The sequence below is a fragment of the Phacochoerus africanus genome, chromosome 8 (assembly GCF_016906955.1).
Source record: "Phacochoerus africanus isolate WHEZ1 chromosome 8, ROS_Pafr_v1, whole genome shotgun sequence".
In the NCBI taxonomy this organism is placed as follows: domain Eukaryota; kingdom Metazoa; phylum Chordata; class Mammalia; order Artiodactyla; family Suidae; genus Phacochoerus; species Phacochoerus africanus.
In genome coordinates, this window is record NC_062551.1 from 135,593,356 (window position 1) to 135,610,017 (window position 16,662).

The 16,662-nt window shown below is 35.1% G+C and overlaps 1 protein-coding gene across 1 annotated transcript in view; it reads left to right on the top strand.

Annotated features, from left to right (window-relative positions):
• Positions 1 to 16,662, top strand: part of PIGK (phosphatidylinositol glycan anchor biosynthesis class K) — a 117,554-nt gene that overhangs the window by 19,867 nt on the left and 81,025 nt on the right. Inside the window, exons 4-6 of the mRNA XM_047794363.1 lie at positions 11,676 to 11,811; positions 13,902 to 14,013; positions 16,397 to 16,493. Coding sequence (XP_047650319.1) covers positions 11,676 to 11,811; positions 13,902 to 14,013; positions 16,397 to 16,493 — 345 coding nt within the window. The remainder of the gene's footprint in view (positions 1 to 11,675; positions 11,812 to 13,901; positions 14,014 to 16,396; positions 16,494 to 16,662) is intronic.

The window sequence follows — 16,662 nt, forward strand, 5'->3', positions numbered from 1 at the left end:
TCTTCGAGTCTTCAAATCATAAAATTCAGATATGAAATTTTAGAGAGTAAAACCCATATTAATGGGATATTAATTTACCTAAACTGTTAGTTTTTCTCCACCATACTAGAAACAAAAGGGCAATCTAAGAAGATCATATTAGGGAGATTGTTCTACAAATATATTTTAGAATTTATTCTGGGCCCATAAATGCTAACTTAATGTCTTGTACTTCTTCTGTCTATATTGTTAAATATAATAAAATAGATATTCAAATGTTAGCTTTGATATACTAATAAAGGTTATTGTTTAGTAGATTGTATTTATTCAAGAAAGCAGTTCATAGATACTGTCTTTTTAAAAAAGTTTGCTTTTTACTTAGATGTTTAGCTCTTGTACTAGGTTTTTACAAGCTGGTGAACACTGACAAATTATTTGTCCCACAGAAGTATAACCACTATTACTAGACAATATAAACATATGGTTAAACTAACATTAATACATATCACCTCTTGATCAATTACATAATAAACTATCCAGTATCCAGATACTGAGTTATACAACTCAAAAGGCATATGAAAATTAGATGTCTGCTCAGTTCACTAGCAGGAACCCGCTTCTTTTTTTGAAAGGGAGATTGGGAAGAGAAAGAAAAAATACACTTCAAACAAAAATAATAGCTGGTGAATAACTTCCAACAGGTATGGAAAAATAACAAGAATTTCAAGAATTTTACGATTAAGAATTTTTTAGTTACAATAATAAAACATCTCTGCCCTTAAAATATATTTACTGGAGTTCTCTGGTGGCTCAGCAGGTTAAGGATTCTGGCATTGTCATTTCTGTGGCTCTGGTTATTGCTGTGGTGTGGGTTTGAACACATGCTGCAGACATGGCAATTTTTCTTTTAACTAAATTGAAGAACATATTCTATATATTCTGCAGAAGATAAAGTCAGTGTCTTCCTAGAAGTATTCAATTAGATATTTAGTAGTTCCCATCATGGCTCAGTGGTAACAAACCCGACTGGTATCCATGAGGAAGTGGGTTCAATCCCTGGCCTCACTTAAGAGGTTAAGGATCCAGTGTTGCTGTGAGCTGTGGTGTGGGTTGCAGACACGGCTTGGATCCTGTGTTGCTGTGACTGTGGTATAGGCTGGCAGCTGTAGCTTCGATTCCACCCCTAGCCTGGTAAATTCCATATGCCACAGGTGCAGCCCTAAAAAGACACCCCCCCCCAAATTAAATATTTAGCCCTCTCCCATTCCTTTTTAGACTCTTCCTGTTAAGTTGCACACAAAAGTGCCAACATTAATTGTAAAGCTTTTTTGCTTGGAGACATTAAAGATATACTTCTATATACAATGTAGATTTTCAAAGTACAGATTTTCTATAATAGCACAAAATGAGATTTATAGAAAGATATTAAATAACCCCATGTGACTTGGTAAAAAGTTTAACAAAAATCAATGGTTATGCAAACTTGTATACTGACATGAATGCGGGCGAATGTAAGTGTAAAGTGAGCAAGCAAATAAGTATATAGGCCCTGTTTTCAATGTTTGAAATGACTGGAGGAGTAAACCACATAAGACCTGGAGTGTTCATGGTTCCTAGGCTTTTAGTTGATACTAAAATAATATACGTGTTACCCTGGGTATTGTGATACCTAATGTTTCTAAATTTCTTTTTAAATTATCTTTTATTTTTTTTAATATTTTTTAAAAAAATACTAGATTTCTTATGTTTTGAAAAGATTATGGCATGGAAATAGATTTAAAGAAGACATAACTCAGTACTGTGTGGCTTCAGGGACTGGAACAAATGATAAACAAATTTTAAATGCTGAATAGCAAGAATCTTTTGCTGAGTGTCTGAATAGGTTGACTGTAACCTAAACATAGAGGTTCTGTCAGGAATGTAGCCTGGTAAAACTACTTTTCAATACTTCTGTAAAAGCTTCATTAGACTTACTCACCTGAGCCAACTCTTGGCTGATATGCACGACGAAGTCAGAAGTTCCATTTCCAGGACAGTAGCATCAGTCACCTCAGTTTTATTGACCTTTGTAGTCTTTGCAGCGTAGACACATTTAAGTGATGCTTCTCTAAATACAAAAGTTGCTTGATGTTAGAAGCGCCATGCTGCTTTTGTTTTCTGATCTGTACTGAATCTTCTTGTTTCACTCCACCTTCTATTAATGCTAGGGCAACACAGTGATCAGCAGCAGTACGATAACCAGTTTCTTCATATAACTTGATATTTACAAGACTTAACTGGTTATCAACAATATGGTTGGACTGTGATGTGCTTGGATCAGTCAAGAACATGGTGGTTAACGAATCCGACTAGGAACCATGAGGTTGCGGGTTCGGTCCCTGCCCTTGCTCAGTGGGTTAACGATCCGGCGTTGCCGTGAGCTGTGGTGTAGGTTGCAGACGCGGCTCGGATCCCACGTTGCTGTGGCTCTGGCGTAGGCCGGTGGCTACAGCTCCGATTCAACCCCTAGCCTGGGAACCTCCATATGCCGCGGGAGTGGCCCAAGAAATAGCAAAAAGACAAAAAGACAAAAAAAAAAAGAACATGGATGCCTTCTTTTTGCATAAGAGCAGTGTCTTGCATTGCTTCACATACTCTTACCACTGTGATAATCTATATTTCTTACATTTCTCAGTGACTTTGTTTAAGGTTTCTTTGGTTGGATGGTGTATAATAACTATCATGTTCTTGTATGTGACTTCCATGGGAGTTGGCAGTTCATGTAAGACACGTTAATTTAGTCAAATACTCTTTAGGGTTGTGAAAGAATTTAATCAAATGCAGAAATGATGTGAAGAAACTTCACTTGCCTCCATTTGAACTTGGGAATTTGGGAATAGTGGGGAATGAAATGAATCTCCTCACAAGAAGCAGCAAGTCTTCAATCTTGTAATATCAAGGGACAGAGAGGAAGTGCACTGAGGCTTACCCCATCTAGGTCAGAACTGGAAAAAGCTCCGTGGATTTCAATTAAACGCTTGTGTCTAGGTCACTGCTCTTAGGTGGCTTCTTGGGGGAATAGTAATGAGTTTCTACAGCTCTCTTGTCCTCATAAAGTTCACGCTGTTTAGCAGTCATCTTCACTGACCTTCAGAAACTCCGTAAATGTGCGATGGATGACAGAAAGGAGTATGTTTATTCACTGAAAACTGTGGCCTAATCATACAGTGGGTATCAAAGCGACCCAGGCAGCTGTAGGGTGGAAACTCCATGGTGGTCGGTTGCAGGGTGGAGGCAGTGCAGCTGTTAACAGAGGCAACAGGCACGTATTGGGTTTTGAAAAAAAAGTTGAAATCAGAACATAACATCCCCCAAGCTTTCTTAGTCAGATTTTATTGTAGAAAATTGACAGAACACTGTAAACCAGCTATAATGGAAAAAAAAAATCATTATTAAAAAAAAAAAAGAAAGACTTTGGGAAGATTTTTTTTCAGTTTTTTTAAAAGGTGAAAACAGACTTAAAATCTGTAGCTCTAAAATTGAATGACTTGTTTATTTAAAAAATTGAAAAGGAGTTCCCATTGTGGCGCAGTGGAAACGAATCCGACTAGGAACCATGAGATTGCAGGTTCCAGCCCTGGCTCACTCAGTAGGTTAAGGATCTGGCATTGCCGCGAGCTGTGGTATATATAGGTCGCAGATGTGGCTCAGATCCTGCATTGCTGTGGCTGTAGTGTAGGCTGGCAGCTGAGCTCCAATTTGACCCCTAGCCTGGGTACCTCCATATATCGCAGGTACGGCCCTAAAAAGCAAAAAAAAAAAAAAAAAAAAAAAAAAAAGAAAAAGAAAAAGAAAAAGAAAAAAAATTGAAAATATTTGAAATGAAATTTAAAGCATAAATTTCATTGAACCATGGGAAATGCTCAGATGAGAATCTTTATGAGGAAAAGTGATGTCCCCTTAACTGTTTGTTGATGTGTGTATAGAAATTATTAAAGAATGTCTTGCTCTGCTCACTTCTGGGAGTGAAAAACAACATATTCCATTCTGCCAAAGAATGTAGAAGTGGATGGGAAGTGTGTGGACTATGAAATCAAATCTCATCTTTTCTGCTTACCAACTGTGCAGCTTTGGGCAAGTGATCTTACCTCACTGAATTTCCTTATCTTTAGAATGGAGATAATAATAGTCTTCATAGGATTGTTGTGATTTGGTGAGAATTAAATATCTGAAAGGACTACAGCCCCATGCCTGTCACACAGTGAACTCAGCAAGTATTTGTTTCCTTCATCCTGTAATCTTACCTTGTTTCCATTTTTTCCATAGCTTCTAATCTTATTTTTTATAATCTTATTGAAATAGGGAATCTAGATTTGATAATCTGGTAAAATATTATAGTGAGTGTCTGTACAATTTAATATTGGTATGGTTAAATCAAATTCGTGTCAATTAATACCATTATCTTTCTTTAAAAGTTGTTGAATTACATTTAGTTGAGATTTATTATCTTCCATTTAATTACCCTTTCATTTTGTCTGTCATAGTCTCCATTTAATATTTTTCCTCTTCAATTTGATTCTAAAAAACTAGGGCAAAAATGAAAGAACAGAGATAGTGGTAAAATACTCTTCACCACCAGTGTTGGGTCTCTATTTTATCGTTTGCCAAATAGATTTTTTAAAAACTGGTAAAACTGATACCTCAAAAGAAGCATAGCCATCCAAGTCTTCTTAATGAGAAGAATACCTAAGCTTAATTCTTAAGAATATCTTTCTCGGAGTTCCTGTCGTGACTCAGTGGTTAATGAATCCGACTAGGAACCATGAGGTTGCAGGTTTGATCCCTGGCCTTGCTCAGTGGGTTAAGGATCTGGCGTTGCTGTGAGCTGTGTGTAGGTCACAGACGTGGCTCTGATCCTGCGTTGCTGTGGCTCTGGCATAAGCTGGTGGCTACAGCTCCGATTCAACTCCTAGCCTGGGAACCTCCATATGCCGCTGGAGTGGCCCCAGAAAAGGCAAAAAAAAAGAAAAAAAGGCTTATTAATGATTAACGTTTGAATATATTTTTCAGGCAAAATGTACAATTCAGGCAATGTAGTAAAGTCATAGGAAACCATAGCATTCTAGTGATTATATAGAGACTGTTAAAATACTTGTCAAGATACTTGTCATAAAAGGATATGAGTTGGGGACACTGGTTAAATCAGGACAGATCATTACAGGAAAAATAACAAAAAGTAAAATTTCTCTTAAACATGAGACCATGTAAAAATTGCATTATTGATTTCCATTATGATGGACTGTATGCATTATATATTAAGATTAAAAAATTCATCCTATGTATTTTGACAAATATAGATTATACTAGAACAATGGCATTCATTAATGCAGCAACATTCTTTTAAAAAAGTCTTTTAAATTGAAGTATGTTGATTTACAATATTGTGTTAATTCCTGCTGTACAGGAAGGTGATTCAGATATATACACACACACACACAATTCTTTTTTATATTCTTTTCCATTATGGTTTATCACAGGATATTGAATATAGTTCCCCTGCGCTCTACAGTAGGACCTTGTTATTTATCCATTCTATTTGTAATAGTTTGCATCTGCTAACCCCAAACTCCTGATCTGTCCCTTCACCATCTATCTACCCCTTTTCAACCACAAGTCTGTTCTCTATGTCTGAGAGTAAGTTTCTGTTTCCTAGATAAGTTCATTTGTGTCATATTTTAGATTCCACATAGAAGTGATATCATATGATAGTCTTTTACTTTGCTTGGTATGATAATCTCTAGGATCATCCATGTAGCTACAAATGGCATTATTTCATTCATTTTATAGCTGAGTAATATTCCATTGTATGTATATGTGTGTGTGTATGTATCACATTTTATTTATCCATTTATCTGTTGATGGACATTTAGGTTGTTTCCATGCCTTGGCTGTTGTGAATAGTGCTGCTAAGAATATTCGGGTGGGAGTTCCCGTCGTGGCGCAGTGGTTAATGAATCCAACTAGGAACGACGAGGTTGCGGGTTTGGTCCCTGCCCTTGCTCAGTGGGTTAACGATCCGGCATTGCCGTGAGCTGTGGTGTAGGTTGCAGACGCGGCTCGGATCCCGCGTTGCTGTGGCTCTGGTGTAGGCCGGTGGCTACAGCTCCGATTCGATCCCTAGCCTGGGAACCTCCATATGCCGCGGGAGCGGCCCAAGAAATAGCAAAAAGACCAAAAAAAAAAAAAAAAAATTCGGGTGGATATAACTATGAATTTTTTTTTTGTCTTTTTGTCTTTTTCCCTGAGCCACGATGGGAACTCCTATTTTTAGTTTTTTGAGAAAGCTCCATAGTGTTTTCCATAATAGGCTGTACAAACTTACATTCTCACCAACAGTGTAGGAGGGTTCCTTTTCCTCCAAACCCTCTCCAGCATTTGTTAGACTTTTAAATGATGGCCATTCTGACTGGTGTGAGGTGATACCTCTTTGTAGTTTTGATTATTGCAACATTCTGTATTTTGTTTATTTCTGTGAGCCACCCAAAATGTTCAGGAAATATAATAACTTGTAATTTTGCTAATACAATGCATAGATTTGAATTCCAAGCCTTGAGGTGCTTAAGTCAGTAAACTACTTAGTGGGAAATTGAGCAATGGAAAACAGGAGGAAAGAGATGAAAAAGTTTCCTATGCAATACTAGGAAGGGCAAGGGGTAGATTGGACATGTCTGCTGCTTGCCCTCTCCTTCCTTACAGGAAGAATGGTTAATTAATATTGGGCATGTTTGGAAGCAGAGATGGAGCAGTCAAGACTTAGGCTGCATGTGGAGGTGCAGGTGTGGATGGTAAGCGTGAAAATGTTAGGCATGGTGGCTGAAAAGACTTTGGTGAGAGAAGGGCCAGTAGCAGGATGTCATCCCAATGCCTTTCTGTAAGAAAAGAGTCAGGGGCTTTGGAGAATTGTTGGAAGAATGTCTAGAACATTAATCCCAGTATCTCTTTGATGTTCTGTTCTCTAATTTTTGCGTTTAAGTGGACACTTAAATTTTTCGGTTATACCTTACTACCTTTAAAGGAGAAGCATGCTCTAGTGCTCTTCTTCACTTTAGAATTTCAGGGGCCTATTTTATGTTATTTGTCCTAAAAATTGAACAGCAGTAATGAGTGCATGCATTTAACTTAATTACCTGATTTGATTGAATTATTAGTTATTACAAAACACATTAAACTCTTTCAAATGCCAATTCACATAGTTTAAGGGTAATGCAGAATTATTAAAAGCAAATGTTCATGCCAAACAAACTGAGTTTCAATCCAAACTCCATTACTTACTAGCTCCGTGACCTGGGACATGTTACCTAACTTCTGTGTGCCTCAGTTTCATAACTTCTAGAACAGGGATGATAGTTACACGTATCTCGGAAATAATGTATGAGATAATGTGCTTATATTATTAGTGCAGTGCTTGAGATATACCAAGTACTCAATAAGTGTTCTTGTTGTATTACTGTATTATACTAAACCACATGTGACTTTAAATATGTGAGCCTATGGCTACCTACCTTATGTAACATGTCTGCCGCTGTTGACTTTCTATCTCTGCAGTGCAGTTTTTTGAGTTTCATTTCTAATAATATAAGTGCAAAATACCTGGCATCTATATATAGTCTAGAACTGCCAATTGTTTGACATTTGGCAATTGAAAGTAGTCCAGAAAATCTTGATGGTCCAGCACCTGTGGCTAGCAGATTTGTTATAATTAGTATCATGGTTCACTGGTGGTGAGATTTATTAACTTGGCAATTGCTCAGGACATGCAAGACAAAGAAGAAGAAAAGCCTAAAAGTAAATTACTCTGGCATCAAGCTAATGATTATATAACAAAATGTGTTGAACTTGCTTGATCCAATAGTCATTGCATTGCTGCGGAAGCAATAACCCACAGAGCATTCTAAATAATTTATGTGGGGAGAAAAAAAAGCAACGCCTATGAGCAGAAACCCAGAGACTCAAGAGAGCCTCAAAGATCTCTGTGATCCTCAAATGTCCTGCTGCTTTCATTTCAGCTACTATTTTAGATTGGAATGGTGATATTATTAGAGATAAGCTTGGTGTAACTCTGGGTGCTGAAGATGCTCTAAGGTAGTGTTACTTAACTAGTAATATGTTTATAGAATGTACAGCAATTTATTTATTGCAATTTTAAGTGAGTGGTTTAAAAAACACTTTCACGAGTATAGTAATTTATTTAAATTTAATTTATTAAATTTTTTTTATTATGGTAATACCAGTCTATTGAAAAGCTAGCTTTTTGAAATTTCATACTCTAATGGTCTAGAGCAGTGAAAGATTGTTTATTTATTAAAAAAATTATTTTTTCAACCCATTGGTTACTGGTTCCTAACTGGGCCAAGGGAAAATTTCAGAGAGGAGGTTAAGGAATAGATGAGCAGCCCTGATTCAGGGCTTACCTATTCCTTCAGTGTTAGGCAAACCTAAACATGGGAAATATTTATTTTAGACCATTTTCCTCTCATAGAAGTTTTCCGAATTGGGTTTCATGTCTTCTGTTTTTGAGAAGTTTTAAAATATCATTTTTGTGTCTATGATCTTTAAAATTTATTTAAGCATGATTGAGTGTTCTATTAAATCAGACACTAAATAGTAATAAGGCAAGAAAATATTAGCAGTTTCTTTATGTTTTTTTTTAATCTGTAAAAATTAGAGATTTTTATATTTCACTAATATTCATTATATATATTTAAAGTAACAAATACATATGACTTACAAATTAGTAGATATACATATGGGTGTCCTCATTTTTTTTTTTTAAGTAACAGGAGTGAGTGCATGATTTAAGCATTGTGTTGGAAACTATTTATATAAATAACTATTGTGTTTGTTTCAAATCCACTTTGAACTTTATGCAGTTTTAGTGCTTACCTTTTTTTTTTTTGGTTTGGTGTTGAGAGAAGGCCATATTACCATGTGTTTTATTGTGTGATGTAGGTTTAAAGGGCCTTGTGTAAAGTATGATAGTTGAGTCATCACACATGGTGGTAGTATAGGATTGTCAAACTGTAAGAATATCGTTCTTCTATCAGTTGGATATATTTGAGGGATTTTTGTCTTAATTTAAATAAGATAACAAAGCAATTTGCTTTGTCTTCAATGTTTTTTTTTTTTTTTGTCTCGATTCTAGTAGTAATTGATACCCACTCAGTGAAGATTTAAATAACTGCTGTGACACTATGCTGGTATTCAGGTGAAAAAGGCACTTTAAGGAGACAAGTTAGATTGCATGATAACTGGTGTTCAAAGAATGTTTACTGGCAAAGGCTTAAACATAAGATCTGATTATCCTGAACAGTAAACAGAGCCTGGAAGTTATGAATTGCATTTTGTACAACATACTTTTGCGAACAGATGTTTTCTATATCATCAACTTATATTGTAGTGCAGATGTCAAAATAAAAAAAAAAATGAACTGTAGAACCAGACTTGAAGTTCTCTCTTTTTCCTGTTAAATACAACTGCAGTCATTTAGTTGCAGCAAAATAACATCATCCTTCAAATGGAATTAATGTTCTTAGAGTATTCTTAGTGTGGTAGTTTCGTTAGAAACTAATTTACAATTTTGTATTTATTTGCTTATAGTTCTGTAAGAAATAAGCCTAAAGAGTTTACTTTCATCCATATATTTAAGTATCCTTATACAAATAATTTAACACTTGGGCCAAGTGAGAATTTATTTCTCCAGAAAAGAATTCTGAACATTTAACTTTCAGGAACAGTGCATTGGAATATGTGGTTGGGTTTCTAAATCTTTGAAATTCAGTCTTTTTTCTGTCCTATTTTTCATTTATTATCTATGAATCTAATGGTTTTTTAAAGATATATTGATTATGTTAACTGAAGTTTATATAGTACTCATATTTCAATCAAAATTTTGATTGAATTCATAATTTTATGCTAAAATGACTACTACTTTATGAAATTGGCATTGTATAGCTATTAAATAATCATTTATTTTCAAGGAATGATATTCACCTTAAACCAAAAACATGGCCTTAAGGGATATTCTTATTTTATATTGAGATTTAGAGGTCAGTTCATTCTTTTTAATAGTGGCCTATAATAAAAAGATATAATTGATAATAACTTAATGTAAATCACTTTAAGTTATTAAAAAGAGGAGATATATTTCCATTTCAAGAGGAGTAACTTTTACCTTCTGTGAGTATGAATCAGTAACAGCTGAAGATCTGCTCTTTGAATGCGGCAGGGTTGGAACCCTTTCAAAATAGAAACCTAGCCAATTTTCAAGAAAAATCACAGTGTTTCAGTTTTGAACTTTAATGTATTTGGAACATATGCATCAGAACATTTTCTTCTTGCTGTCTCCTGCCAAACTAATTACGTATGCCACATTAATTTTTCCCTTATGTTTGGGAAGCTCAAGTATATGGTAGAATAAAGAATTGCCTGATTCATGTTCAGTTTTAATGGTAAGATCAAGGTAGGAAGTATTTAAGACTTGGTAATCTTCTCTCAAAGGAAATATATGCAAAAATGAAAATGTTTCATTCACTCAATGACTATATTTATTGAATACCTACTATATGCCAGGCTCAGTTACTAAGCCTGAGTGATACAGTGGTGAACAGGACAGGTAAAGCTCCTGCCCTCAGAGAAATGCTTGGATTCTAATGGAGTAGGTGGTGGGAGATGATGGCGATTTCGGATTCGTAAATGACCTGTGGAAAAGAAAACATGTAGTGAGAATAGAGTACCTTAGCTGATATTGTGATGACATGAAGATTTGGGAGGAGGGAGGATCAGTAGCCCCCTCAATTGGGAATGGCTTGGCAAACGCCTGGAACGAACAGTGTGGAAGGAGCATAGTGCACATGAGTGGTAAGGGCTGAAGTTAGACAGTGGGCAAGAGACCACATTGAGCCTTTTAGACCATGTAAGGAATTTCAGGTTTCCTCTGATTATAATGGGGTGTCCTTGGAGTTTTTTCAGTGAGAAAGGTTAATGGTTTGACTTATTTAAGGAAGATCACCCTGGTGCTTATAAGGAGAATGAACTACAAAAGGGTGAGAGTGGAAGCAGGCAGCCAAGTGGGAGCTATTCCAGCAATTCCATTCTATCTAGTGATGATGGTGGCTGGTGTTAGTGAGATGAAGTGGAGCCAGTGAAGCATGACTGCGTTATAGATGTATTCCTGTGGTACAATGATTGCACTCGCTGATGGATTACATGTGTTCATACTCAAGTTTTTGAGATTATGAAAAGTAAATTCTTTGGAATATCATAGTTGAACTCTGTAAGTCTTGAGAGTATTAAATAAATTACTAAAATTTTAAAAAATGTTTGGGGAGGACAGTGTGGCTCCTTCATCTTAGCTTCCATTTGCTGTATCACCTAAAGTATACTCTGTGGGAAAAATCAATGTAAGATAGTAACTCCCTAGTCCTGTGGAGAAGTTCATGCTATATTATTCTAATTTCTCAAATTTAAAACTGACACTATGTAAGGCTATGAAAAAAATAATTAAAGCCCTCTTAAAGATGTACTCAATAATTATTTTGAGCTATTTTTGATAAAGAAAAGAGTGAACATAATTACCAGTGATATAAATAAAATAAATCTGTTTTTAACTTTTTGGCTTTATTTGAATGGTATATTTACTGAAATTTTTTTTTTCCTAGTCACATCGTTCTGATGCTTGCAGATGATATGGCATGCAACCCTAGAAATCCTAAACCAGCTACAGTGTATAGTCACAAGAATATGGAACTAAATGTGTATGGAGATGATGTGGAAGTGGATTATAGAAGTTATGAGGTAAATTGTTTAATGTAGCAACACTTCTGAAATCTAGTTTGCATTATTAAGCTCTAAAATAGTGGTAGAATAAAATAATCGTATTCTTTTTCTTTAAACTTTGTACGTGATTGTCACTGAAGCACTGATACAATTCTGTTTCTGCAATTCACATTGAGGAAACAACATTTGAGTAAAACTACCCCAACATGAATATTTCATATATGTTATCTAAGATAGAACAACTTTATCTTGGCTTCTGTACTAGGGTATTTTATTGAGGTTATTGAAAGTATCAACTTTCTTTTAAAGTAAATGTATTCTTTATTTTTCATATTTAATCTAGAAATTTCAAGTTTTATTTTTTTAGAAAATATATTAATTATGGGGATATTAAAATAACTACTTATAGGTAACTACTTTTAATGTTTCCAGTGTTTTATGCATTTACAATTAAAAATAAAAATCTAAACTTGAAAAAATGGCATTATACTATTATTTTCTTCCTTTGAAAACATCATTTTAAATTTAGCAGATTGTATGTTTAAAATGTGAAGTCTTCTTTGATGAAGTCTTCCTTGATAGTCCTTCCCCTTTTATCAAGCCTACCAAAAGGATGACACAATTTCCTATATTTCAAGGCAATTTAAAAAGAATATCTTGGAGTTGCTGTCGTGGCTCAGTGGTTAACGAATCCGACTAGGAACCATAAGGTTGCGGGTTTGATCCCTGGCCTTGCTCAGTGGGTTAAGGATCTGGCGTTGCCGAGAGCTGTGGTGATGGTTACAGTGTTGCTGTGGCTGTGGCATAGGCCGGCAGCTACAGCTCAGATTAGACCCCTAGCCTGGGAACATCCATATGCCGCATGTTGCAGCCCTAGAAAAGACAAAACAAACAAAAAAATAAAAATAAAATAAAAAGACTATCTTTTCCCAGGCTAAGTTCCTTGAGGATATGGCATATATTTTATTTATTTTACACTAGAGAGTACCTATAGCCCTCTGAAGGTACTCAAAAATGTTTGTTCGACAATTAGATATTTATGAATGTTGCACTTTTTATTTGTTTATTTAGTTATTGTAAAATGTAGACCAAATATTTCCCTTCCTTGTTAGCCACAAGAAGACCTGTAAAAAAAGCACTTAGTGTTTTACTGTCTTCTGAGAGAAATGTAAACCAAACAGCTTACTCTCTCTCTCTCTCTCTCTCTCTCACACACACACACACACACAGACATTTACATACTCATGATTAGAGAAAAGTCAAGCAAGAAAGCTGGTTTGATTTTCTACTTTTTAAATTTAGATCTGTATAATATAACTTCAAATTATCATTATACTTGTAAGACTTTAAGTATCTTTCGAAGAATCCCAGAGGTCCAGAAATTCCTGGTTGGGAAATCTAATTTACAGAGTTACAGATTTTTTATATGTTAAAGACGACCCTAATGAAATTCAAATGACAGTATTCATTAAAAAATCAAAGATACATAATTTGAGGATTATTTATAGATCTATCCTTATGGCTTTATTTTTACAATTTATTGTGAACCTGTCTTTCATTGTTAATCTAGAATTAACCATGTAGTTGCGCGTATTAATTGCAGTAGTTATGTTGAATTTATTTATGTTTCTATATTTTGTATTTTCTCAAACGATTGCCTATGAAGACATATTAATAATTTTTAAGTTTTTGGCAATACTTCATACAGCATTTGAACTTTTAAATTTATAATTAACTTATTTTTCTCCAATGTAGTTTTTATTTGTTTTTAGTATTTTTAAAAAATGGAAACAAATTTACTTTGAAGCACATTATTTAAATAAAAATATTTTTATTGCTATATTTCTCTTTGTGTTTTATTTTCAGTTTATGCTGAATAACACATAGAGAAAGAAGAAGGAATTTTTTTTTTAGACGAAACACTTAAAATTTTTTTTAATAGTTATTTCCCCAATGCAATTTTTTTCCTACTGTACAGCATGGTGACCCAGTTACACATACATGTACACCTTCTATTTTCACACATTATCATGCTCCAAGGAATGTTTTTGAAAGTGAAAAACAATAGAACCCCAAGTTCTATTTCATCTGATTTCTTTTTTTTTCAGGTAACTGTGGAGAATTTTTTACGTGTATTAACTGGGAGGATTCCACCTAGTACTCCTCGGTCAAAACGTCTTCTTTCTGATGATAGGAGCAATATTCTTATTTATATGACAGGTAATTTCAGAATTTAGATGTATAATGGTAGAATATGTTGTGATTCTTTTCCTGAAGGCATTTGCATGGAAAGAAATTTAAACACCTTGAATTATTTGGGGATAAAATAGTTGTGAAGGTCTCTCTTTTCCTGTAATGAATAACACCTTGAGTTGATGTTTGAGAACAGTGTATTATCAACTGATGTTAAAATAGGTTCCGATCGTTCTTAGATATCATTCAGCAAGACAGTTGACCCCTACTTAGTGGTTTACTTTTCTTTATCATGTTGCATTTATTTATAGCTTTTAAAATTCAGTTAATTTATGAACTACAAATTAACTCAATGAAATCAAGAAAATTTTCATTTTAGTTCATCTGATATTTACAGGAAATTTTCAAGCTTTTAAGGGAAATAGGATGAAGTACAGTCTCGTTGCTTGGCTTTTTTGATGTACTAAATGAGAGATTTTACATTTTTTTTTCTGCGTTTATTGGTACTCTCTCAGCATAACTCCAGATAGAGAAGAAATTCCAGTATCGAAGATAGGATTGGCAAACCATGACCGATGGAAGGGCTACCTCTTTTGAAAAAAAAGGTTTCAAAACAAGTTGCATCCGTTTGTTTTACCTGTTGTCTGCGGCTGCTTTTACATTGCAATGGCAGAGTCCAGTGGTTGCAGCCGAGACACGTGGCCCACAAGCCTAAAACATTTAGGACTTGGCCCCAACCCACATAGGAGAGTAGGAGGGCTGATAATTATGATAATAATAAAAATGGTAATAGCTAATCCTTATTGAAGCTTAGGATACATCAGGCAGTATTCTTAATCATTGTGTGCATTAATGCATTTCATGCTTACAACAGTCTAAAGATTTTGGTGCTGATTTTCAGGACTGTCATGTGGGGTTGTATGGATTGTGCACTGAACTTAAGTGTCTGGCTAGGGTGGTGAGTGGAATTTGAGATCTAGTATATGGTTACACTTACTCAACTGTGTCTATTGAGTTGTGTCTAATGAGAAATATATATATTTTTTCTGCCACAAAGGCATAGCCATTGTGAGCTGCTTTTAAGCTCACAGGACTGCATGTATTTAGAGGGGGCACTGAAATAGACAGATTTTTCTATTTTGATACCCAGTGGGAAATACCTTTTTGAAATCTGCACCAAGAAACTATATAGTCAGCCTAATGATGATCTTATGGATACATTTCTTATTTACAGCTGAGGAAACTGAGGCATAGAAACATAAAGCTATTTGCCTAAGATGACACAGTCATTAAGCAGTAAAGCTAGTATTTGTATCCAGACAGACTAGCTCTGTCATGCATTCTATCTTTTTTTTTTTTTTTTGTCTTTTCTAGGGCTGCATCTGCAGCATATGGAGGTTCCCAGGCTAGGGGTCGAATCGGCGCTGTAGCTGCAGGCCTATACCAGAGTCACAGCAACTTGGGATCTGAGCCTCATCTGCGACCTACACCGTAGCTCATGGCAATGCTGGATCCTTAACCCACTGAGTGAGGCCAGGGATCAAACCCGCAACCTCGTGGTTCCTAGTCAGATTTGTTAATCACTGAGCCACGATGGGAACTCCCTGTCATGCATTCTAAATGTCATAATCAGAGTTCCCATCGTGGCTCAGTGGTTAACAAATCTGACTAGCATCCATGAGGAGGGTGCAGGTTCAATCCATGGCTTTGTTCAGTGGGTTAAGGATCTGACCTTGCTGTGAGCTGTGGTGTAGGTCGCAGACACAGCTTGGATCCCGTGTTGCTGTGGCTGTGGTGTAGGCCAGATTTGGAGGCTGAAGCTCCGATTCGACCCCTAGCCTGGGAACCTCTATATGCCACAGGTGTGGCCCTTAAAAGCAAAAAAATAAAATAAAATAAATAAAGTCATAATCTTCTGGTTAATTCTTACATGACAGTGGTAGTTAAAAACATCAGTTTTTAGGTAGGAACTGTATTTCCTAGTGGTATAACATTTCAAGTATACACTGTGAATAGTGCTAGCTTACCATGGGACTAGTAGTGTCTGCAACTCCTTCCTCATCAAAAATGTTTGCCTGGTATTTGAGAAATTTTGTCTGTGGAAACTCATTTCTGACATAATAATATGGAGCCATTGAAAAGTATAAATGTGCTTTTCTAAAAGTGAATGATAGAAAAACTCTTAAATATATTGTATCTATTATGTTTTACACAGTCTATCATTAGTCTCTTTTTAATTGGTATAGCAGAAAGTTAAATTTATTTATTTTTATAGTACTTTTTACTGTAGGGCATAAAAACAACAAATAACATTAAAATATTCCCATGAATGAAGTGAATGTTTATACCTGCATGTATGCAGCTTGCATTAAAAATATATCTATTTGATCTTTCTGACTCTTCTTATAAGGACATGGTGGGAATGGGTTCTTGAAATTTCAAGATTCTGAAGAAATTACCAACATAGAACTTGCAGATGCTTTTGAACAAATGTGGCAGAAAAGACGGTAATTGACAAATGACTACTTTTCATAAGAAATTAGTACTTAATTTTTCCATGGTTAGTAGATTTATAAATCTTATTTTAAGAGATTTAAACTTAATAAGTTATAGCTTCTACCTTTTGATTTATTTTTGTTACTTCTGTTGAACTGAATTATTTTTAATTTTTTTTAA